The 26,145-nt window shown below is 41.1% G+C and overlaps 1 protein-coding gene across 1 annotated transcript in view; it reads left to right on the top strand.

Annotated features, from left to right (window-relative positions):
* The first annotated feature begins 8,075 nt into the window (after nucleotides 1-8,075).
* Nucleotides 8,076-26,145, top strand: part of tafa5l (TAFA chemokine like family member 5, like) — a 44,767-nt gene continuing 26,697 nt past the window's right edge. The window contains exons 1-2 of the mRNA XM_044039277.1: nucleotides 8,076-9,205; nucleotides 22,862-23,011. Coding sequence (XP_043895212.1) covers nucleotides 9,109-9,205; nucleotides 22,862-23,011 — 247 coding nt within the window. The 5' untranslated portion in view covers nucleotides 8,076-9,108. The remainder of the gene's footprint in view (nucleotides 9,206-22,861; nucleotides 23,012-26,145) is intronic.

The following is a 26,145-nucleotide window of genomic DNA, read 5'->3' as shown; positions in this document are numbered from 1 at the left end:
AGCCTATCATTTGATCCAGACTAGAGAGGGAAGTGTCATTCTCCAGAGGAGGTCCTTCAATTTGTTTGGGAACACGTTCATTTATTCCTCCTAGCAGAAGGAGAAGGAGGAAGGAGCTGCACATGCTTCATGACAAAAAAGGCAGCAAATACTTTGCTGGTATTTACTTTATGTTGTGGTTTTGACATGGATTTCGTACTGAGCAGAGACTCTCTTCTCTTTTTGTGCCACAGCGCCACAATTTGAACCATGTTTCATAGCACAAAGTGTTTTGTGACAGTGTGAAAGCTCTATATCTGATTACGTGCTGGCTGAATGATTTACTATATTCGAGAACAGAGGCCACACAGTGACAACACGACTTTTCAGCTCCATCTAAAACATGCACGCTAGAAATCCAGAAACGTGATTTATTTATATATGATTGCTGTTATTTTTAGACAGAGTTTCAGTATAAGTGGTGCTAGTGGAATTGAAAGGTCCCACCTAGGAGGATTTAATTAGTGTTCTGAATGAATAACATTTTACCAATTTCTCACTCTGTCCTTGGTAATCAGTTCTGGACCATTAATGAGAGGATGACTATTGACTGGCAGAGCAGACTGCTGATAATTGAATGTGTGGAGGCCATTAAACATTCCTAATCAAACACAAACACTCTAAAGCCACACTTCCTGTAGCATAGACACAGAAATGGAAGCATGTTTGCGGGGCAAGAAAAAAGAAGCTTTGTGCATGCCCTTGTCTACAGTGTGGACTTTGCTTCTTTATTGCACTATAAGTGCCAACAGTTAAGAAGTTGACAGGCCAGAAAATAGGCTGAATTTCTCAGGGCATGGCACCATATTGAATTTGCCATGTTAGAGTTTCGAGAGAGACTGGACATAAAAACAGTTTGTATGCAAACTGCAAATGCAAACATGGGCAGTAAATCAGTGGCTGTGGCTGTGGTTCAGTGTCACTGCTCTTCTATTGACTCAGCATTATTGATCTGACTTCATTATCACCACAACTCATATGAAGGTGTTATGTCAATATTACTTGTTAACACAATCCTCTGCTTTATCCATGTACATTATATATTAAACTGTAACCTCTGGTGATATTTTTGTGGTTGATATTTGTGATGACATTTGGTTTTCATGAAAAGAAACTATATATGTCATGATGTGCATGTTTGTCCTTCAATGGTCAATCTTCAATTATACTTCGACCTGCAGCTTTACTCTAAACTTACTAAACTTACTAAATAAAACTAATCACTTCCTGTGCGCAGCAGAGAGAGCCACATGGAGCTGACGGGCTTAATCAGAACCGTGTGAAGTCGTTTGACAACGGTCTGTATCAAGCAGACGTTTGTTTATATCTCTACAATTTTTAAACGATTGCCTCAAGTGGGACTATTAATGCTGTTTGAATTGGATTGAATTGAATTGGGATGAGTTGAACTGAATTGAATCTATATGAATATGCATGTAGCTTTGTGTTTATGTGTAAAACATGAACAGGGGGAATTGTGAATGGGGGGGTGTGGGGGGTAGTTGTTTGGGAGCTGTGGGGAGTTCCACACTATAACATGACTCTTTATTCAGAATGGCTAGTGGGCCCTGGAACCCTAACACTCAACCTGTGCGTTTTAACGTGGACTTGTGACCCATACTTGTCTTGGTCTGTGGTCTGTTCACTGTTCACTGTCCCTGACTGTTAGAGCCTGGAGAGGAAACCACCACCAGCAAGGCATCACAGTCTGTCCCACAAACATCACTCACATGTCGTCGTCGTCGCTGACCCACTCTCTCGGTCTGCCTGGTTATCTGTTGTATCCACCTAGGATCAGTTTGTGTGCATGTCTGAGTGCATTTGTTTATAAAAGGTTTTTAAGTCATCACACCAAAATCCTCATTGTCGCGATTCCATTCCGTCTTCGCTGTAATGTTCATTCCATCCCAACAGAGCGTTTAACAGCTTCATTAATTGTCAGCGAGCGATGTTTATGTCGTTGTTGACCCTCAAACATGCTTGATTCATCACATGAGCATATATGTAGTTATTATTCCAGTGTGCACTATGCTCACATTACTCAGGCTACAATCATTTTTTAAAGCAAGCAAATGTCATTATGTGCAAATCTATGGAGAGCTATTATGCGTTTACGGTGTGGTGAAAAGATTAGCAGCCCCTGGATGTTTGTAACAGGAAATGTAAATGCACTCTCAAACTGGCTACACAGATTCATTGTGTTATTATGAGAGGAGCAAAACACATTTAATTATGTGAAAATGCCTTTGGTAATTTAACCTTGTGGTTGTTTCATTATAAATGTACAAATATGCATGTTCATGAATTAGCAGATTAGTGTTCTCTTGATGTCACCCAGTGATGATCCATAGAAGGAATCCAGAAAGAAGGAAAAGTCTTCAGTCTGAATCATTATGAGGAGCACGTTGCATCTTCAGTAATTGTGCAAGGGGCCTTGCTGTTCCACTTGAAATTGTTTGTTTTGTCCTTTCAAGGTCTGCTGCACCTCCAAAGCACAGGCGCTGCTTTGCCTTTTCTGTAGCAGCTTGTCAACATGACTCTGTCCATCAGAGCAGAAAGAGAGGTCCAGTCCATGTCCCATTGGAACGGCATGATGCTCACATTGTCCAGATGAAGGGAGCAAGAATGCTTGTAAATACTGAGAAGACACACATGCGAAGCATGGAGAGATGTTTCAGCAGACAGAGGAGACAGTAGGTCAACCCACATGGGTATTGAGACCTTACCTGCAACTTTGAGACCACAGCTCAGAAGTTTTTCTTATCAGTATCTTAATGCTGCTACACTCCCAGGTCTGCAGGAGGTAATAGCCATGACATTAACGTGCAAACGTCTGAAGAACAGACAATTTGTAGCCTAAAAACAATCATGGAGCTTATTTTTATAGGGTCTTGTGAACCCACTGTCCTGGGTATGACACTAAACTGCATCCAGGCGGAGTGAGGAGGTTGTGCATGGGATCAGTGCACCCCAACCTGAAACCTATAAAAAGCACACAGGTGACCGTTACTACTCACTCTGTGACTGTCGAGTGTGGTCGGCACCACAAAACTGAGCAGGCCTTTGGGATACTAGGGTTTGGAACCTTCAAGTCTCCAACGGCAGTTGTCTTGTAACTGGTGGATGAGAGCAGTGCCAGGTGGGCCGGTGTGGTTTAAGGCAGACCTTGACTGTAATCAAGTCTTCCGGCAGCTCGCTGCAAGCACCCCAACCAGAACCAGCACATCTGGAGAAGGCCTAAAGTGCGTGGGTCTCAGGCTCGCCGTAAACAAACTCAAGGCTATTCATGCCAGAACCAACAAGCCTCAACTCGCTGCAACATCAGCCATGCCAACTGGGAGTCCCTCGCCGAGGACTGCACTGTGGAGTGGAGACTTTCCATCATTCAGGGAACAGACCGCATGGAGAATGAACGATATTGCGAGGTAGAGGCCAAGCTACAACAGCGCAGAGAGCGGCTTCTCCTTCCTCGCTCACCACCCACCCTGTCCTGCACAAAGTGTCCCCGACTCTTTCTCTTTGCCCTGGGCTTGAACAGCCGTGTCAGACGCCGTCACTCCCTGAACAGCAACAATTGAGGCTCAAAGGATCTGCTATGGAACTACTGCTCGGACACGAGCAAATGCCTAGAAATAGTAATAGTGTGAACCCAGTCACCAGGTTTGTATGTTTGTGAGCTCACATTTCTCAACAGAACTGAAGAAAATGTCTAGTTGTTTACTACTTGTGGAAATGAATCAACAGTGATGGTGATGACCGTTTTCCTGCTTGTGAATATGGTTGGGTCTCTCTTACAGTTTGGTCATTTTTCACTCTGAAGTTAGTTCGACATTGGCACTCCTGTGAATACAGGCAGGAAACAGCTGGTGTTCTCTACAAGACACAGCAAGACACAAACTTCTCTGAGCTGCATTTCTGTCCTGCTGGCAGTGAACGCTTTTATTCAAAAGAGCTAAAGTTCCTGGCATGAAGAAAAACACAACTTTCAAGTGTTAAGTTTTGAATTCTCCTGATGACTACACAGTTTGTATAGTAGTTTGTATCTGCTCACAGTTTCATTATTTGTGAAGAACAAAGGTCCACTTGAGCAGATGCTTTGATGCACCATATGTTCCTGTGCAGCATGTAAGCATAAGTGAACAGCTGGAAACCAGGGAGTGGAGTTGAGTGTCCACATGGATGTGATTTGTATTAGTTTGATAGAAACAAAACAAACAAAACATTGTGAGATCCTTGCTTTTATCCCAGTGCCCGTGCTCACGGATTTAGAGGCTCTGATTTTGCCTGTTTTCCCTCTAATGATTTGACAAATGTTGCAATTAGCTAAAACAAATTCTGCACCTGTTCTAGTAAACCCGCACTTATGTGACATCTTAAGGCAAAGGCAAGGTAAACAAAACAGAAAATGTGCAGTAATATGCAAAAGTAGTAAAGTAGGAATATGACTTGAAATTTGATTTCTCTGAAATCTGATTTAGGCTCGGTGGTTGACTCAGAGGTGTCACATGGGAAAAAGCTGGGAAATGACTTTGGGTATTACTTAGTCAAGAAGTGAAAATAAAGGAGAAGGCAGCGGCTCCACTGAGGAGTCAGTGAGAAACAATTCTACTTACTGTCAGAGAATCACTGTTGCTATCATTTTAGACTATTTGCACGTGTTAATGCCACCGCTGCTACTTATCTCTCGCAATAACATGAAGTAAAGTGGATGAGACAAAAGGGACGGCCTTTGGTTAGAAGACAGGGACATATGGAGGGCATAAAAATTAAAGTAATGAAGAGACATTTAATTTAAAATACACCCAGTCTGTAATAAAGTATATTCACTACTTTTCAGCCGGGGCACAAACTGTACACTCATGTCAAATATTGGCTCTAATGACAGACGACACTAGCATTAATGAAGTTTTGCATAACAATCACAAATCCAAGCCTCCACAGTCATAGAGCGTAGGCACAAAGATTTCGCATGAATAAATTGCTTTTTTTGAAATGTTTTGTTGAGCACAGCGATTTTAAAGTGCAATGTATTGTGTTTCTGGAATTACAATTACAATCCACTCATGCCTGAATGCAATTAAAAACTAAGTCTGTATATTATTAGTAAACATGGACATAAATGTGATGGATAAAAAAAAAAAAGCGGGCTGGCAGAACTTTTGCTGCCCTGTCAGTCACAGTGATGGATTATGATTAATTACATTGCAACCCCTGCAGCTACATCACCAAGACAGACTGAAACATGGTTCTGATAGTGGGCCGTGCTCCGCTTCAGACGCGAGAGGAAAACAAACCTTGTCACAGCAGCAATTATTTCTTTCATATCATACCTGCAGTAAATAGGCCAGAAATTAGATTTGTGTCTGGATCAGTGTGTGTTGTTGTTGTTGTTTTTTTTAAATATGCAAAGATTGCTCCACATAACATAGTTTGCCCATGTTTTATTCTTTTTAAAGCACACAATCACAACCAAATAAAACTTCATTTTTGGTCGACTCGTAACCAGCAGTGAGATATGAAGCCAGATTCAGAGGAAGACACATTTTGGGTCAGATTTAAGCTATAATGTGTGTTTATTTTTGCAGGGCGAAGTGAGTTTTATGTATAATAATTAAATGTTTTTGGATTTTTACTGAAACAAATATCAGCCTGTCTGGTCTATCATCTGTAGCAGGACAGATTTAATGTTTGGGACGATTATTTTAGATATTTTCTAAAATAGATTTTGTTGCATGTGTGAGTTACAGAGAGAACAAATTGTTGTCGAAGAGTTTATTAGTGACCTCTAACAACCTCTGTTTTTTGTTTGTTTATAAAATTCCTGGAACTCACATCAAAATACTGTCAAGATCTGAGACATGAGACTATTTAAATAGTGTTTTGATGGCAACATTCTCCCAAATATAAATAATAACAAGCATAGGACTGTAAACAAATATAGTCTGATGTTTTATTGTTTCAGGAATAACCATCTTCCTTTGAGAGGTGGCATGAATGTATTTGAGAGATATTGCCTGTCAAATTTTAGATATTGCATCAGTAAGTTTGTTGCACTTTCTTTTACAATGGAATGGAAACAAAGCCTATGTTTTCACCTTTCACCATTCTATAGGGTTTTCCACAGCAGTGTAAGGAAAAGTGTCTTCCTCTCTACAAAGAATCTTATCTCTGGTTAACACGGCATCGAGTGGGCATTAAATTAAGTGCACTCTAATGCTAATTATTTGTTTGTTTTTTATATTTTTGTAAATTGCTGCTCAGTAATGTCTTGTTTTCTTCTTTTTTCTCTCCAGTCCGTCACTCCCCTCCTACAAGTACTGTAAAGCATAGAATATGCCAGAGAATAGAGAATAGTAAAGAAAAGATATTCCACTGACACGATAGTTGTAAAATGTATCTCTAGTATATGAATTCATAATCCATAGTGAATAAAAAGAAAAGCTTTCAGATTGTGTCTTGAATATTTGTCGGCATCTAGATGTGAGGTTAGTCCTGAGATAGTTCAGTGATATCTATAAGGCTGACAGACTCATAAAGAGTTTCCATAAACAGTTAGTTTCCAAAAACACAAAGTGGACACTTTCACTATTGGATTATAGTGATCAGATAATGAACCAGTCACCTTTCTTCTCCTCTTCTTCTCCTGTCTCCCTGTGTGTTTCCCCACAGTTGGCTCAGTGAAGGGAGCTGCTCCAGCCACTTACAGTGATGCTCAAAACATCAAATGCTATCACTTTCAAATATGAGACGCCCTGATGTGGCAGCAAGGTGGAATATCGACAATGTATCACGTTAATACATCGACGAATGTAAAGTCTTTGCCGTGCGAGTAATTTCTCATACATTTACACTGATGATGTGACAGGCCTTGCTTGGCCTGGGCCAATATGTCATCGTAAAAGCCATTCAGTGAGAGGCTGATAGCACAGCAGTACATTTAGGAAACTTCTCCATCTACTAATACAGTGCATTTACTGGTCATGGAATCTGTGTGTGTGTGTGAGAGAGAGGGGTGAGTTATAGTAATGGTCTTTGAGAGGCAAGGGAGTCTTAAATGGTGCCTTTCAGAAGATAGACTGGCATCTGCAGAGCTTTAGCTCTTGCTCTCTCCTTCTCCCTCCCCTCCCTCCCTCTCTCTCCTCACACACACACTTACACTTTCTACATACAGTCTGTGTACCTGATAGTTGATGTGTTATCACACACTGTATCATATGATGACTCCTGCTATAAAGAGCTCTGAGGCTCTGCCCGCGCTACGGCACCGGTCACCTGAAAGAAACATCGTCTCAATTTTGTGCTTCTTCCCAGAATGCAAGTGTGCTAAATGTTTACTGTCGTCCCCAGACCATGCAGCCCTCAAGGGCATTATTCTGTGTGAACGAGGCCATAAAGACACACAGGAAAGTAACAGGTCGTCATATGGGGAGGTTTGGGCTGCTGCTGTGTGTCTGTATAAATAAGCATCATCATGCATGAAATCTCAAAGGATTTTTCTTCCACTTCGAGCTTTGAGAGGGGAATTAGGACAGTGTGTGTGTGTGTGTGTTTTCTTCCTTTTCTGGTATGAACACAGACTCTTTCAGGGTCTTATGGAGACCAAAGCCTGCTTTAATGAGGCAGAATCTCTTTTCTGGGTTAGTTTAAGTTGTAATTGTAGTTAGTTTTGATTTGGCTGTCCAAATTAAACAACAATAACAAGAGGCTGTCCTAAAATGAATAGTGCAGACCTGTGTGTGTGTGTGTGTGTTGTATGGATATCTTTGTGAGAACCATAAGAAGTGAGGACATTTTGCCTAGTCCTCACTTGCTGTCACACCTTAAAATGACTGTTAATGTGTTGAGACCCACTTTTTCTTTTTGGGTTATTGGTAGAAGTGATTGTGATGATTAAGGTTAGGGTAAAGGGCTAGAGGATGTATTATGTGTATGAGTGTCCTCACTCACATACGAAAGAGAGTATACAACAGTGTGTGTGTGTGAGAGAGAGGGGGAGACAGAGAGAGAGAGAGAGAGAGATGGATTAGATGTAAATACTAACTCAAGGTAACTCTAGGCGCAGCAGCAGCAGCAGCAGCAGCATCATCGTTGTCTGAAGAACGAAATCCTCGTGTTCGACGTCGCCTGCATGCAAATGGATCCAACTGCATGGGACAGACTGAGGCTAGTTTAACAACAACCTCCTCTACCAGCACTTGCGAGGAGGGGGGAGCGTTTCAGCAGCTCACCACCAGCACAGAGACATTTCCAGAGCCTCCTCGAAGGCTCACACAGGTGACGAGGAGTGTTTCTAACTTCCACCGCCGCCACTGACGCGCTCACTGTGCGCTTTGCACCGGCGGCACTGCGCCGCGGGAGCCGCCGCTCATGTTTGGACGTGACATTTCGGTTTGCGCTGCGGCTCACATGTGGCCACATATGACGCATTTGCGCCCTTAGAGCTGGTCTTTTCTCGGAGGGGCGCTGGAGTCATGCGTTTTCTGACAAGTTTACTCTGTTCGAGTTGCATGTAGACTCGCGCGGAGCCAGGCTCCAGTGCACAAGTTGTTTGGGAATAAAGATGGTGATGGGATGCTGAGAGTGCAGAGCGCCGCCGACGAGGTAAACAAGGAGGTGACAGCGGCGTCCAGTTGGTTTTGAGCGGCTGCATCCAGCACCAGCACCAGCATCATCAACGTCTCCGTGTGAGGATCCAAACTGCAGGAGTGTGCTGCTGCTGCTGCTGCTCACTCCTCCACCTCTACACTCTCCCAGGTTTTTGCAGAAGCCTGACAGTGAATTTTCTGCACAGCTGCGCAAACTTGGCCAGACCTGACAGTGTGTGTGTGTGTGTGTGTGTGTGTGTGCGCGCGCGCTCTGGGCAGCCTGGATGGATTTGCGGCGCACCGAGGGAATTTGAACAGCAAGTGGGGATTATATCAGTCCCTCTCCTATTATAACCTCAAAATGGATGCCGACAACAGGCTGCGGAGACGCCACTGGATTAGCCACTCGCACACTGATCTGCTTGTCATCTAAACGGCACAGGCGTTGAAAAGTTTGGATAATCTGAAAGGCTAAAGGTGTAGAATGCAGTCTGGAGTGAAGACGCTCTCCGCAGGTGGAGGTGCGTCACTCTGCTGCCTGCTGCTTCTCTGGCTCATCTACTCCCATCTGCTCAGAGAGGGTAAGGGCAAATGCAGCTGTTTATTACTTGGTTAGTCTCTGAGGGCTTCTTATTGGGATGCAGCTGCACATGCTGTGTGTCACATGATGTGATCCCGAGAAAAGAAAAAAAACAACCCAGTGTCCAATAAAACAGCCCTACAGGGACTTGAAACATGTCTCAGCTCACAATTTATGGTGACCTTCTTGTACCTCGTGGTGTTCTGTGATACAGGCCACCATATGGTGCATTTGGTATCTCTAGTATAATAATGTGTGTGGAAATGTTGCACCTGCCATCATGTGATATAGAAAGTGTTCATTCATCTAAATGGCACCATTTAAAAGTTCCCTCAAAGCTTTTAGGGATCACGGTGTGATTTAGTGAAGCCACACATATCACTGCTTTCATGTGGTGCAGACAGGAAAAGACCTTCAAACTTAAATGTTTTTATAATTTCACTCAGTGTAAGGCTATGTTTTCCTATCCATGTTTTCCTCTTTAATAATTGACTTCACTGCAATTACACCCTCGTCCTGACACAGAATAGAAGGATGTTTCCCTGCACTTTATTGGCTACTGTCCATGTTAGAGCATTGTCGATGCCAGTGCTGTCAGAGACACGGAGAACAGGCTTAACTGGGACTTGTTGGGCAATGTTGAACACAAAGTTTGCAGATTAGATCTTTTAATCAAGAATTGACCAGCAGCATAATTACCAGTGTAGAGAGGGGACAGTGCTTACATCAATGTCTGTGGCAGTGTGCCAGCTTACAAAAGCAGGCAGTGATGTGAAAAATGAAGTGCCTGTGCACTGAAATGTGCTTCCTTTGCCTTAAATTTGCAGTGTTTTCTCCCTGAATGCTACTGTCACCGGCAGCTTATTGCTTCCTGTGATTTGAACCGTGAATTGTTATTTGTCTTTCAAGCCTTTGTGAGGAGCAGCAGCAACAACCCTCCCCTTCCCCGTCACATTTGTTATTGACTCATTTTCAGCTGAAAATGATCTCGTTAGTGAGTTATAGTAGAGAATCCTTCAATCTCTTGTGAACTTTCTTACCCTTGATATTTCTATTGTAAATAGATAGGTAAAAGTGCGTAGACACTATCTGCATGTTGCTCACTCCTCTTCTCAGATCTCAGCTGAATTTTAATTTTTAATCCATAATCATTGTCTTTAAGTCCTACACAACTTGTGAGTTATCGGACCAATCAGTGCTGCGGTTTTAAGTATTCCTTATTTCATCATTTCATCAGCCGGGATAATATTAGACCTTGGCTGTTTAATATTTTACTTATTGTAGTGTGTTTTGTGCTGCACCTCATTAGAAAGTCAAATCCCCCTTAACTTCCCAATACCAGATACTATCTCTTCACCACTTCCACCTCCATGACCCCTAAGGCTCTGGAAACTGTGACAACTGTGGGTAAAGCATTGGGCAGAGAGAGGTGAAGCTTTGTGGTGGTGAGTGGCTGTGTCGCCTCCGCCCTCTCCATAGCTCATCTGTCATGGTGGCAAGACAGGAAATCAAAGCACAGCAGTCCTGTCCACGCACACCATTGGGCCAACGCCCGCAACGATGAATGGCCTGTCAGCCACTCTCAGTGTTGCCAGTTTATTCCACAATAAATTGGAAATGTCTGGATTTTCCTCGCCGGACCAGATTCCGGTTCAGCGGTGCAGTCAGAAGTCAGTGGCAGCTTCTCTGCTTAACCACAGACTGAGGAGAGGCGGTGGAGGTGGTGGTGGTGCATGTTGCACGTAGACGCTCAGGTGGCCTTTGTTCAAATTCGACTCACATTCGATTTAAAATGGGAACATGAAAGCAGCTCACTTTTAAGATTCTTAGGTCAGGAATTATATTAATGAATAATTGACTTAATGTATCACCAAGTTTTTTGATAACAGGTTAATTGGCCTGGTCATTTAAAAAAATATTTCTGTTTGTTACATGCGAGTATAGTCTGGTTCCTTTGCTCCTCTGCGAACGTAAAGTTAATGTCTTTTTCCTACAGAAAACAAGATATTTGAAGGCATCCTCATTTACAGGTTTAGGAAACATGGATCATAATATTTCACCATCTGAAATTTGATGGACCAAACAACTTGATTATTTATTAACTAATAATAATAATAAATAATAAATAACATAACTGATTATTTATTAAATAATCAACAGATTAATCAAGGATGACAATGATCATTAAATGAAGCGACGTATTTGCCGGCAAACATCATATAAAACCCTGTTTCAAGTTTCCATTCAAGACGTTTATAGCACATCTGAAAATATTCTTTTAACTGGAGATTAAATGGACTGGCTGTGTAGAAAGTGTGTGGTCGTGAACCCGCAGAGAGAGTTATTTAACCTCTTTAAGATCATTGTTGTGGTTTTCAAGCTCACACCAGTCATTTCAGTCAGCATCAGACAGCTGCTTTCAGCAAAATAAAGTCGAGAGTTTGCATTTAGCTGGTGATTAAAGCTGAAAGTGTTAGTAAAGAAGAGCTTGTAAGAGAGGAAATATTGGACTTAAGCTGGTCACAACATGGTGTGTGAGGTATATGTAAATAGGCAACTGTTAACTAATGCTATTGCATTGAAACAACTATTTCAAATGGACATTTTGTCAGTTGCTGTGTTCTGATGGCATAAAGAAACCAGCTATTGCACCTTTAAGTCTCTGGTAGTTGTCATTCTTGTACTTTTTCCCTCTCAGTCACTTTTAATGCCAATCACTTACCCCCCACACGGCTTTTTCAGCTTCAAATAATGGGATGAAACATTAAACATCCCTTTCTAAAATTTGGGGAGTGACAACCAAATAATGAATTTAAGTCAAGACACATCCTAAAACTGGTGTCTTATTAGGGCCACAGACAATCGTGCTGCTTTTTACAACACATGTCAAAGTTAACGGGTGATACTTGCTGTATGCTTGAATAATCACATCAGCAGCAGACACATGTATCAGTACATCCTGTTATCCTGATGTGCAGTACAAGCTGCCGGTGAGAATGACGGCACACATTTTATGAGAAATGTCTACAGGCTGCACCACTAAAATTTGAGGTGACTCACTTTGGCTTTTACTGTCAGTGCGTGGCTCCACTGGTGAAAGACTCACACTGTGGACTCCAGCACATTTCTGAGACTTCATGTCCAAATGTAATAACGAGACCAAATGGGTTTTATCCCACTTAATTATCCTGGATGCTTTCACAGCCTTAACAAATCAGCTTCTGTGTGCAGTTACAGAAAGACGTCATGGGGTACCAGACTGAGAAATTCAAAAAACCTTTACTTGGTATTCTGTTTAAACTCAGGGAGCATGGGGCTATCCATCCAAGCTTTACACTCATCAGAGCAGCAGAATATTACAGAGCTTTTGAAGAAAAAAGGACGACTTTTATTCTGGTCTTCTTCAAGGCAGCATTAAGCATGCAAAGGGACCCCCACTTCGATTATGACCTTGGCTGTAAATTGTAAGCAAATAGTTGCAGCCTGCTCTATAGGCGGCAGAGCTGTAAATGTATGAGCAACTTTATGGAACAAAATGAAAAGAATTTCTTTCCCAGCTAAAACAGTCTGGCAGCACACAAAGCTCATATCTCCGAGCACCCTGAATATGAATTCTTTCTAGCCGTCAGCTTTGACCTCCCTCGTGGTTGAGTGTGGTGCGCAGCTCAGTTTATTTCTGCATTGTTATTTTCTCTGCAAAGCTCAGGGCTTGAAATTGCTCCTTCATTGGCAGATTGGTGTAAATGATTTGTTATATTCCTGCAGTCTCATGACCTGTTCTGGTTTCTCCCTGATGCCATGATCATATTTCTGTGAGGCCAGTTCTTGAATATTAAAGCCACTGTCACACGTTACTGTACCGTTTCTAGTAGGAGGGCATTCTGGAGGGCTATCTGAGGGAAATGTGAAGTGACTCACAATAGCTTTACAATTCTCTTTGTGTGACATTCAGCAGAGCTGTTTGCTTTTGCAAGGCATATTGTATGTTCACTCTTTATGCCGCGAGCTCGTATTCATCCACGGCCGTTTCTTTTTTCCCCGAGTACACTCTACATGTTAATATCTCTGCTGCGCGTGCTGCATCACTGCAACAGCAATCTATCAGGAGCCTCCATCATGTGTACTGTACAAGACGCGTTGAAGGCCAGACCTGAATTACAGCATCAGTCCTATAGCTGCTGGTGTATTGTATGGGGAATAGTTTACATTTGAATGTCACACAGTGGCAGCTCTGAATGTTGGTGAATGGTATCTCACCAAAAAAACAAAAAAAAAAACTATAAGTCTTGTGCCGCGACGTTAGCAAGCCATGCACATGCACACTCTTGCTTTCTGGTGCGAGGAAACAATCTTGCGCTTGTGAGTCCGACTTCCTCCCAAGGGAGCGCCATGCTACTGCTGCTACGAGAAGTTTCAATTTGTCATTCCCTGTGGGTGGAGCAGTGTACACACCTGACATGAGAATTAAATTTGGGCAAATAGAGCACATCTCTTGCGTCTTAGTGGTTGGGGGTACAATGGCTTTTTCTTTCTTGCTATGCCGGCCCACTGGGTGCTTGTGGTGGCATAAAAGTCTTGAGAACAGAAACTCCATCTAGTATTGTCATGAGGATGTGCGAGCTGGAACTCTTCCTCAGCACAACAAATGGCGGACTGACTGTGGGCCACCATAGCGCTGATTTTACTGCTTGCAGATAAATGAGCTTCATCCTATAATAGCATAACATAACCCTCATCTCCAGAAGTCACCGCAGCTGCTCCCACACTTCCCTTTGCCAGCGTTCCACATTCACTTCTGTCAGATTCAGATTAAACTGCATATTTAGGTACTATCACAGGTCCTCCTACACTTCAGTAGAGAGTTGCCCCCTTGCATAAATATTGATTAGACTGCTATTGAGCACTGAAATGGTATATGTGAAATCACGTGGCAGTGTTCCCTGTAAACGAAGCACATTAAAATGTTTTTTTTTTTTTTAAAGGGTGGTTATATGAGGTACTGACACACAGTCAGAACTGACTGCGCTGTGAACACACATGGATGCTTGCTCTCACTGGAAACGTGGCTCTCAGCAAGGATTTTAGCCATTTATCAAAAGGCACACCTAATACAATCTCTGTAAATCACTCACTGCCCTGCACCAAAGTCAACAGAGACAATCATCATGTTTAGTGCTTTCAACACTTCCTGACTAGGTTCAAGTTCATCCATGTGAGCAGAAGAAGTATACATGATAATGGCAACATAGCACAAGCTTCCCTCCTGTTCACTCAGAATATTTTCCATTGCTCCTTTCCTTCTTTCCTTCTTCCTCTTTTTTCTTTTCACTGCTCTTGTTCTGAACCAGTTCATTTTCAGTGGGAAGGTGCCGACCAGTTTGAGAACTGGAAGCTGTGCCAATGTATGTGTCCTTCCCTCATATAATCACGCTTTAAAAAAAAAAATCAGCTCTCAAATGGATGCTTCGCCGCTCCACTGCTCCGCTGTTGTACTAGTTAAGCAGCAGCAGGTCATGGTGGTGTCACGAAGCGTATGGCGTGGGGTCAGTCGAGCATCTGCCTCTCGCACCTGGTGTCATATTACAAGCTTCCTCGTGTGCTGTACATGTCAAGTGGTGTTAAGGTAATGCACTTGGCACTACCTTGACGGGCATATGCTCTGTCAAATTGCTGTTTGATGTAAACCAGAGTTGTTGTTGTTAGATTGGAATTAACATGAGTGAAGGTTTAGTCTTTGTAGCAGCAAGTGACTAATCCATGATCGATTTATTGTTGAAATCATTTGTTTGAGCAAAATAATTCTTCTTCTTCACTGACATTCCCTCGTGAATATATATATATATATATATATATATATATATATATACATATACATATACATATATATGTATATAGTAGAGTTGCTGGGATGTTTTAAAGTTCCAATAAAAATAGAGGTAGCTGTCCATACTGTCTCACAGAGGTGTATTGGGACAGAAATAAATATGGATGGTTTCATGTATCAGCTGCCATAAAGTGCCCTTTAAATCCAAGTGCTACACAACGTAGATGGGAGGCATTAAAGTGGATGTGACTCTAACAGATATAGAAGAAAGATATATACATGTATTTCATTGCAGGTGCTGTTGGGTGTTATGAGGAAGGATGTTCACCAGCAGACAGCAGTTGTACTATAAGAGAAAATAAATGGATGCAGGTTTTCTTAAATCATAGACCTTCTGATTTTTTTATGTGGCCCATTTTCCAGTTTCATCTTCACAAGTATGGGGATTTGCTACTTGTGTTAGTGGGAGTGTAATATTGTGGGGTTCTTTACTATCTGTGGACAAAACGAACAAAGTCTCACCATTGTCTGACCTCTGCACTCATACTCAATCGATTCTTAGATTTGTAGTAAGACACTGAATTGAAATGTTCGTGTATGTCCGCATGTTAGAGTGTGGGTGAACGTTTAAAGCAGTTTATAAATGCAGTGTATTTCAATGACCTTGTGCTGAAAAATTATCATTTCAGTTGCACATATGAGGCTACAAGAGAATGAAAAAGACATCACTGTATACACTGACCCTGATGTAAACCAACAGATGTCCTATTTAGGATTTGTCGTGGTATGAGCAGTTTAGTCAGTGTTCATTATGTTTGAAACGTGGTAACTGCAGCCACTACAAATCAATTTTGACTGATTACCTGCATCATTAATAATCACAGCATCCCAGTGTTTCTGATCTTCCATAAAAGATCAGCTGAATTCATGTCTGATTTGATGTCTTAATATGATTGTCATGCTCTCAAGGCTGGTATTTTGTTGGCAGCACTGCTTTGATCCTCGAGGATGGCACTTCTGTCAAAAGAAAAAAAGAAGGGAACATGCAGTATTAAAATGAAGATATTCACTCAGACCTTTTATTGTATGCCAGGGTAGTGATTAGATGCTGATTGGCCCTCTCAGGGAAAACTGGTTGGATTTGGTGCCAGGTTGTTAATGCTAAGCCAGCACAGAACAGCTCTGCATTATAGCTGTCTACTCATTAGGAACAATACCGAATACAATACATACTGTAATGTATAATTAACTGAATTAGCTGTACAAGAATTCTTAATAAAATCTGTAGTTTGCTAAATTGCCCTTCGTATAAAAAACACTGTCAGAACCTAACTTCCATCATTTGCGGCCCACAAATAATTACAATCTATAAAGGGAAGTTGTTTTAATATGGAACTGGAATCCTTCTCATTGTTCATTCAGTGCAGATTGTCATAAAATGTTATGGCAAACTCCCAGAGGAGAAGCAGAGCCTTTCCCACAGCTCCATATCTGCTGTAAGTTGCATGGGAACGGTGCAGAGCTTCATGTCATTGCCTGTTAAATCTGATACAACGACTTTATCAGTTAGTTGTTGTCTCGGTCTTAATTAAAAACTGAACAATTATTGGAAAGACTATTCAATTCATGCAAATAACAAAAAGAACAGGAACACAGGGTGCTGACCGGGAACACATACAAACCAGAGTAACAGACAGGACTGAAATATAACATTAACAAACAAATAAAACTATGAACTATAAACAAAAATGAACCAACACAGACACTTAATACACTAGAGAGGCATGGACAATCAAACACAGGTGAAACACATTCGGGAGGTGCAGACCATCAAGACAGGACAGGAAGTCAAATTAAAGAAGGTACACACGAGGAAAAACCTCATAATAAATCAGGAAGCAAATAAAACAGGAAACCAACAACTAAAGGTAGATAAAACACCAACGAGTCAGAAACTGAATAAATATTCAATGGAAATCCAAACGAGTCAAAAACATAAGCCAGAATGAATCCATTGTTGAATTGTTAAGTACATCGGTGTAGCTGGAATAGATGACGTTGTTTACCAGAGAGATGACAACTGATGCTTTTCTATATTCACTGCTCGTTGTTGGGGTCAGCCAATGTAATTTCATCTTCACTTAAACAGCCCCTTCATACCTACCAGTTTTTAGTTTGCCAATGACGCACATTGAATCAGTGGAACATTGTGAAAGTGATTGTGGACTGCTGGCAGCCTATTTCCAGCACAGATATTCAGATAATTGTGATCAGCAGTGTGTCTGATCAAAGTGCTGATATGTGGAGCACAGACACATCTTTGCTCTGAGCCTGTGTGTGTGTGTGTGCGCTTGGATGCCTGTGTGCATATACAGTATGCTGCCGCTTTGTACTTGTATAATGTTGTGATTCAGTGATAAGGTCACCAGGCTGCCAGTCAGCGCTCCAAGCCTCTGTGTGTGTATGTGTGTGTGTGTGTGTGGCTTCGTATCGGCTTCCTATTGCCCTCTATATGTCGTTTCTGACAGGATCCAGATCCTGGACAGCAACGCGCCGCCATCCTTCACTGGGCGCGTTCCTCACTGCTGCCGCCGCCGTATACACATGTCATGGTATGAAATAGAGACGGGGCTAAGTGTCTTCACGGTGCTGAGTGACAGAAACCCCCTGTCACATGAATTAGCTCTCGTATGTTTGATGGAACGCTGGCCGTGGCTAAGGGCACTTTGCAAAGCACCCCACCACCCACGCACCCCACCACTCCTCTGCCGTACTACTCTCTACCTTCAGGCTTATTGCATGAAGCCCATTTATCTGCTGTGTGTTGAAACATGGCAGGGGCGACTGATATCTGATGGCACCTCTGTCCTCCAAGCTCCCAGCAAGTACACAAGGACTTGCCTCAGCAGAAAGAGAGAGAGCAGGGTGGGCTGAGTGGTAATGGTGATGGTAGGTGGTGGAGAGGGATGGGCTGTCCACCTGATGCTATGAAATGAAATGAGGACTGCAGTTCTCTGTAGAGGTGATTGTGTTCTATGACTCCCGACTCTGGTCCAGGTAATAATTTTCTGAAACAATACACCTATCCTATCAGCCTATATTGCAAAGTGTGGCTGCTGCGGAAAACAGAAACTCACCAATCCATTATTTGAGACGGAGAATTGTCCCAACAATCTGGTGAGAGTTAGGCATTGAGTATTGTTACTGCTAATGGAAAAAAACAGTTAATCCCTTCTATGTTCAAAAGATTTTTATGCCAGTTTCATTGTAAGATGTGATATTTGTTGTGCACAAATGGAAGGTTTCTGCATTTGCTACAGAAAATATCTCATCTTATAAATAATAATGACAATATGTTTTGTGAGATGATAATCCAGCATATTGCATGTCAATCCGAGTCTGACATTTATCTACATTTAATGGGACAGTGGTGGAAAACATGTTTCTTTCATAAAGGAGTGTATCACACATCAAGAGGAGATTGTTTTTTTTCTTTGGCCTCTCCACATGAGAACGATTTGGGTAAATATTTGATTGTGATTTTTCTGACATATATTGCAACTACAATTGCATTTGTAATATGAATTTCCATTTCACACCTCTGTAATGCCAGGATGAGAATAACATAGAATATGGAAAAGGATTAAAACTGCAGCCTTTAGAATTTGCTGCAATTTCGATTTGATTTGAAAACCAAACAATTTCCAAAGTGCTTTAACAGCGCGTAACAAAAGCTATGACAGAATATGGTAACAGAATAAAATCCAATAAAAAGAGACATTCAATAGAACAAAAAAAAATCGATCAGGGAAGTAAAACAGAGAATCAACTAAAACTGATTAAGTAGAAATTCCTCCGGGGCTCATGGTTATTGACTGAGAGAATATTTCCCAAGTACGTTTTCACAAACAGTGATCACAGGCACAGACAGTACAGTGGTGCCTCTGGATAATTGTGTACCTGGATGTACATTTGACCCGACAAGCTGTGTATTAAGATACGTTGCACTGGCTGTGGCAGCAGTGAATATACTGTATATGAATGAGGATATGAACAATATGTGTGTGTGTGTGTGTGTGTGAATGGCAAGTTACGTGTTAAGTTAAGCACTTTGAGTGGTCAAGAAAAAGTGCTTTCTAAATACAGGCCATCTTTCTGTCACTTGATTTTATTTGATCCATTAATTTTTACAGCATATCCACCTCTTCCAAAGTACAATATGAACTGAAGTGGAATGATGAGGGCCTTAAAGGAACAGTTCAACATATTAGGAGATGTGCTTTTCCCCTTTCTGGCAGAGTTAGACGAGAAGATCAGTAACTTCATGAAGTTTGTGCTGGTTGCCTGGCAACTACTCAGGAAATCATCTAGTACACGGAACTCCCTGTAAAATGGTGAACTGCCATGTATGACAAGTACTCTTATTCTTAGGTTTATGAGTAACAATGAAAGATTTTGACTTTTATTTTTCAAATGAGACCAAACATGTGTATTAAGCAGGTGTATTTTATTAAGTTGGTGTATATCTATGACTTTTTAAAAATCACACAAATAAACATGCAATAAATGTGGGCATTTCCTAAAGGTCACGTTATCTTTCAAAGCATGAGCAGTCATTGGAGCGCTGTGGAGGTGAATCCATTATACACATAAGTCATACATTATAACCTATGGTGAATGTTGCTAAAATAAAGATTACAGAATCACAATTATTTTTTTTTATTTCAATATTTCGATTATCTCTTCCCATGAAACTTAGCGGCCTTTGCAGCTAAAAAGTCTGAAGCCATTTTATAATTCATTTGTGTTGATCAACAGTCCCTCCAACCTTTGCCATTACTACAGTAATTTCATGCTATAAAAACAGTTAGCGTCTTAGTTAATGAACCTTTGAGAGTGTTGTGAAGCGACTGAAAGTAGCCGTGTATAGGACTGATGGTCGGTGAATGCCAGGGATTGACCTTAAAGGAACTGCAGTACATACTCTTGTCTTCTCTACCTTCACTGAGCTGATTTTATTTCAGTGTCAGCCTGAATGGCTTTCACTGGCAGTTTTCCAGTCAATAAAAAAAACAAAAAAAACAACACAAGACATGATCTCACTTTTTCAAAGTGATTATTACAAAGTGGACAGAAGTTTCATCAACTTTTTATCTTGGCTGTTGCTGGTCAACCTAGTGTGGTCATGTTGTGATATTTTATATCAAAAACTACATTTCATAAAGATGGAACTTTGTGGCTTTGTGTGTTATACACAGTTCTGTGCTGTTTATTTCCCAATACCGAATGCAAAAATACAAAAGGGTGTGTTTGTGCATAGCTGTATATGAATTAATAATACATGTGTCATGTGGTGTCATTAATATATTAGAATATTATGACACCTTGTTTAAAAGTCATTTTTTCTAGGTTTGTTTGCATCCTACAGGACCAAAGGTCATTTATTATCATGTGGTAGTGGAAGTCAATTGTGCTGTTAATATTATAGTGACAAAATATAGTACTCTATTGCTTAACCAATCGTCCATCCTTAAATCCTTAAGTCATCGTTAAATTATACTATCATCCATTATAACATTATATGATAGGAGTATAGGTGTATATACGGCATGTGCGAGCTATGTGCTGCTCCTCCGTCACTGATTAATTTTGCTCTCTTCAGGCTGCAACAAAACTCCCCTTGATTTTCAAAGACCAATATGTCACCTACGTTTCTTCAAAGATTTGTTTTCCAAATGTGTTTTTGAAAGCAGCAGAGACGCCCTGGAGCAGTCTACCGTGACTAAAGCTTGTTTATCTATGCAGCACAAGACTGTTAACAGTTAATAACTCCCTCAAACACACCAGGAAGCACTAAATGAAAGACAATTAAGTGTTCCCGCAGGTTTCCAAATAATTTATCCAAACAAAACTGCTACCTCAACGCAAAGTGTTCTATTTGAAATTGTCAGCTCCAAATGCAGTGGGTTCATTAAATATAACCAAACACTAAAAACATGATTGTTACAGCTCGTTTTTTTTGTTCGCCTGTGGCTGTTGAAAAGTTTTCAGTGTGACTCATCAGAATTGTTCAGAATCGCGCTCAATCTCCTCACCTTGACACAATTCGTATTTGAATGCTGCATGCGTGGCTTTTTGAACTCACCCCGGTTTCAAATGAACACAATTAAATTTAGAATAATATCGGTATGCAATTTGCAAAGTGGAAAGTTGAGAGAAAGGTTTCGGAAGATGTGATTCATCAACATTTGTGCAAGAAAGTTAAGAGAATGACGAATAGTTACTCTTAATTATTTTTATTCAACTTTCTTTCCACCGCCAGTGTACGTAGTGCGTTTGCTGCAAGGACACCCTTGTGTGCTGTAGATTTCTACAGTGTGTGTAATTAATTTAAAGACAAACATAAAACCCAAAAACATGGTTAACCACAGTTTCCTGTCCAGGGGAGTCGTCCATCAAATGTGTAATGTCTAGAGAGCTCTGTAATTCTCAGAGCATGGATAGAAAGTCTTAAAATATCACACTCTCATACTGCAGAGATTTCAGAGCAAGGTTATCAACACTCCTGTTGTCTTAGTTGAGCCTCACTTAGCTTGAAAATGAGTCTTTTTCTGCCTTTGCTGGCTGCATCGACCGTGTAGGGTTGGAGGCTGAACCCAAAGAAGTGTTAGTGCTGTCACCTAGCAACAGAGTCGTGCCTGGACACGGTACAGATCACTCACCTAAACATTTTTTACAATGAATTTGCTATTCTGACATACATGTATGTAGAGTTAGATATTCAATAAGTAGAAACCTGGTGTGTTTTTTTTTTGTTTGTAGCCATGATCTCTTTCCAAAACATCAGCCTTTATAAATGCAATGGTCACCTCATTTATGAAGATATATGGCTATGATTTACCAAACATTTCTTCCAAACAACCTGTCACCAAAAAAAATATCATTAGAAGGCAGAAATATTATTCAATTCATAATTCATTCGTATGTTCAGCAATGCATGGACAAGTTCAAACTAGTCATGGCAGTGGGGAAAAACCTGTCCTTGACTCTGTTTGCTGTAGTTGTGAATAACCTGTAGCGCCTGCCAAAGGGCAGCAGGTCAGTCCCAGTGTCCTTCACAATGTTGTTTTTTGAAAATGTCCAGCGACTTGTTTGTAGAGACGTGAAGATCAGGGTCATGGAACACACACAGGGGGTTTTCTTTTGTTGAATTCATTTGTTTTGTTTACCCAAACCACCCATCGTGGTGTCTGGCGTCTGATAGACAACAATTCTCTATTTGCAAAGCACTAGTCCTTGTCAGGCAGATGCAAAGTCACAGAAGGCTGTAGTGAATTGAATAAACATCCAGTACTCTCGGTTTCACAATGTTATGGGCTGATTACAGTGGAAATGCTGCTCACAATCTCAAAATTGTTTTGATTTGTATTCCTAAAGCTGCATGGAAACAGTAAAACTGACATAGTGTGTTGTTCCTTCCTTTTACATCTTGACGCTCGATGATCGTTAACTTGCAGTTATGACCAAGCAAATAGATAATGATCTTTAAAAAGAGGACCTTTTGTTTTCCACATGATCACTTGAGGCACATTTATGGCAGGAGCAGCCAGCCATATTAAAACTGAGGACGCGTTCTCGCCTTCTGCTTTAACAACAGTGCAATCAGCTTCTCATTTTTCTATCCGGGACTTGAAATGAGAGTAATAAACTGCCGTGTGACCAGGCCGCACGTTGTTAGTACCTTCAAACACCAGTTGCTCCACTGTAATATGTTTATTACGATCTCATTTAGCTAATGTGATGTGCTTTGTCCCTCACTGCTGTGTATTACAGGCCAGTTGGCGGTGGGAACCTGTGAGATTGTGATGCTCAACAGAGACAGCAGCGTTCCCAGGCGGACCATTGCCAGGCAGACAGCTCGCTGCGCATGCCGGAGAGGCCAGATTGCTGGGACCACAAGGGCAAGGCCGGCTTGTGTAGATGGTAAGTTCAGTCACCTCTCTAAGCCAGTGCCCAAAGAAGGCACAATTTACAGTTTTTCATTTGGAGTGAGTTGAGGCTACAGGCCAGCACGTTCAAGGAGAAAAGAGAAAAGAAAGTGTCCTCCATTTCTGTGTCAGTCCAAGCCCTCGTGTTCGAACATGAGGCATCTTTTTATGAAGAAATAAATGTTAAATTAATGAAACAAGGTTCCTCACATTCTCTTTAAGAGCTTTTTCTCTGGCAGGCATTTTGACATAACAAGAACATAATGAAAAATCATGACTGGAAAGTACTGTTCCATTATGTGTCCCACTACAGTGAGCCAGCATGCACATTAACATGTTTACAGCTGGCACAAATGAATAGAAATGCTGTTGTTATTATTTCTGTTAATTACATCTATGCTCTTTCCTGTTGAGAAGTGTCAAAATGTATATTTCATATATACATGTATATATACATATATACAGTATGTATACATATATGCTCTTTCCTGTTGAGAAGTGTCAAAAGGTATATTTCACATATATATATATATATATATATATATATATATATATATATATATATATATATATATATATATATATATATATACATATATATACAGTATGTATATATATATATATATACCACTCCACTTGACTGGACAGTTATAACTGATGGTAGTTGACACTATGACCACTGAGGTCTTCTTCGTGTGTAACCACTGTCTTCTTTACGCTCAGGTACAGGCCTGATTTGTCCTCATTGACCTGCTGTTACGTCTAAACCTCCCTGACATGCTCCGTGCAGCTCTTTGCCTGGAACAATTTAGTACACGTTATATTAAGATGTCAGTTATAAAGTGATCTTTATTGTAGTCTGGATCTTTTATTCAGGAAATAATGGCTATTCTGTATTCATGTGGTTCTGATAAGTAAACTAGCATGTAACAACTGGACACTGCCGAGTCTTACAGCCGTTTGCTTTCACTCTGCAGACGCGTCTGTCAAGGATGCTGTTTGACTAACTTCAGAATCTCCTAAAAAAAAAAAAAGGCTGCTAGAGGCGGACGAGAGAGAAGCTGCGTCTCGCGTGGATGTTTTTGTATACATCCAACATGGCGGCGACTGAAGAGCAGCTGTCTGTCGATTCGGCAGTTGTTTCCATTTTTAGCGACCCTCAGGCAAATGTGGTTACTAGATAGCAACTGTTTCTAGAAATCTAACAACAAGCATGTTTTCTGTCGCTCTGCATACAGCATCTGGCTTATTAGTCTAATTGGTTGCAGGTCTGTGTATCCTTTGTCCGTCGGTCACGCCTCGTGGACGTGGGATGGGACTACACCCTTACCAGGCGCAGTTAGCCAGGCTGGGATTATATCTTAACTGATCTATTCATAATGCTATACAATTACTGATGCTTTTTTTATAGCTGTACACCACAGATGATCTTTTTTTTAAATCAGCCTCCACGTTCATGCTGCCTCTGATCAGTTCAGCGTCTGCTCTGGAGCATTTGATCATATGGTAATATATCAACACGTCCATGCATTTGTCAGAAAAATAATTACATGAGCGAAAATGGACCATTCTAGGCTTCAGCAAAGCTTTAACCTCTACGTCAAATGGAGAATAATATTAATAGAAATAATGTCTTCATCCTCTCTCCATTGAAAGAAAGTGCTTTTGTCATTTGGTTTCCCAGCCATTCAGTCAATAATCACCTTGTGTGTCAGCTTTTTTGGTGCCTTGTAGACTGTTAAACGTCTGAACATGTGATTGATGTTCTGCTTCTGGCCCGTACTCCATCAGACTTAGGAGCACTTGCAGTGACTAAAAAAAAGAAAATCTGAAAAAAATGACTCTAATATGTATCACACAACTTTCACACTTTCAAGTATAGAATAAATCCAGTATCACATAACTTGAATTAACTTGGAACTGTAGTGCGTAGCGTGTATAAACGTAAACAAATGTCTGTTGCATTCAGACCATTGTGAAATGAGTTTACGCCGTCGTGATGGAGTCTGTCAGCTCGACACATCTCTGTTTTTCTTGGTGACGGAGGCAAGTGAGTGTGACGGAACACACAAGGAAGTGCCCTCACAAATGTTTTATGAGTAAGAAAAAACAAAACCAGGGGTGCAGTAATTGAGTGGGACACTTGTTGCCCTTGCCCGCCTGTGCTCTGTAGCTGTATACACAGAAAGGCTCCCTCAGTCAGGTCTGATAGTGTTACTGACACAGCATAAACATAATGTTGATATATGATTACGCACCCCGGCTTTGATTTGTTTTGTGTTACCATGGTTGAAGTCGAGTTTTAATGTTTGTCCAAGCCTTTTCTTTTTGTACGAGAGGATTTCATACTTTATAAGAGCTGTCACTGTGTTATTGGACAGTATCTTGTGGAAGGTGATAAGGCCGATGAAAGGACTTGTTGCTGGACACAGTCCATCTGCGGTGCTGATTGGATCTCACAATATCACAATCACATGCATCAGATGCACCATTAGTTCCATCACGCAATGACTCATGTTGGTTTTAATCTAATAGCCTCGATAGAAGACTGCAGTCCCACAGCCTTTGTCACACTTCCCACTCTACTTTAAACCACCTCTCCTTCTCTGCAGAATCCTCTTAACAGATGCTAATTAACTTACAGAGATCCATGATTACAGCAGCAGGAAATTGATTATTACTGGCTTCCCGTCGCACCACACCCCACACTCCATTAATACCCAGCACTTTAAAGGTGGAACCTGTTGCTCGCAGGCTCATTTAAAGGCCTTCTGTTGACGGCTGTGATGATATCCATCATCACTTGGCTTTTAAGAAGAAATTCTGCATATTGCATGAGAATGCAATGGGGTCTTATGCTGCCACTGTCCAGATATCCTCTCTGACCTTTACTTCAGAGCGTATTCAGTTATGTTTGTCTTTCATCTGAATTCCCATAAATGCGCCTTTGCCCTTCTAAGCACATAAACCAATTTACAGACTTATAAGCATGTTTATTTATTTGTATCCTTCACAGCGGCTTTGCTGGAGTCAATTTTTTTCAGTGGGTTGTTATTAACACACCAAGGGCTCACTGTCCTCAGGGTCAGTTTAATATAATGCTTTCACAACAGCCGCCGCCGCAGCAGC

This window comes from Solea senegalensis, linkage group LG11, assembly GCF_019176455.1.
Source record: "Solea senegalensis isolate Sse05_10M linkage group LG11, IFAPA_SoseM_1, whole genome shotgun sequence".
Classification (NCBI taxonomy): domain Eukaryota; kingdom Metazoa; phylum Chordata; class Actinopteri; order Pleuronectiformes; family Soleidae; genus Solea; species Solea senegalensis.
Note: the sequence above shows the minus strand (reverse complement) of the source record. Positions and strands in the feature narration are given on the sequence as shown.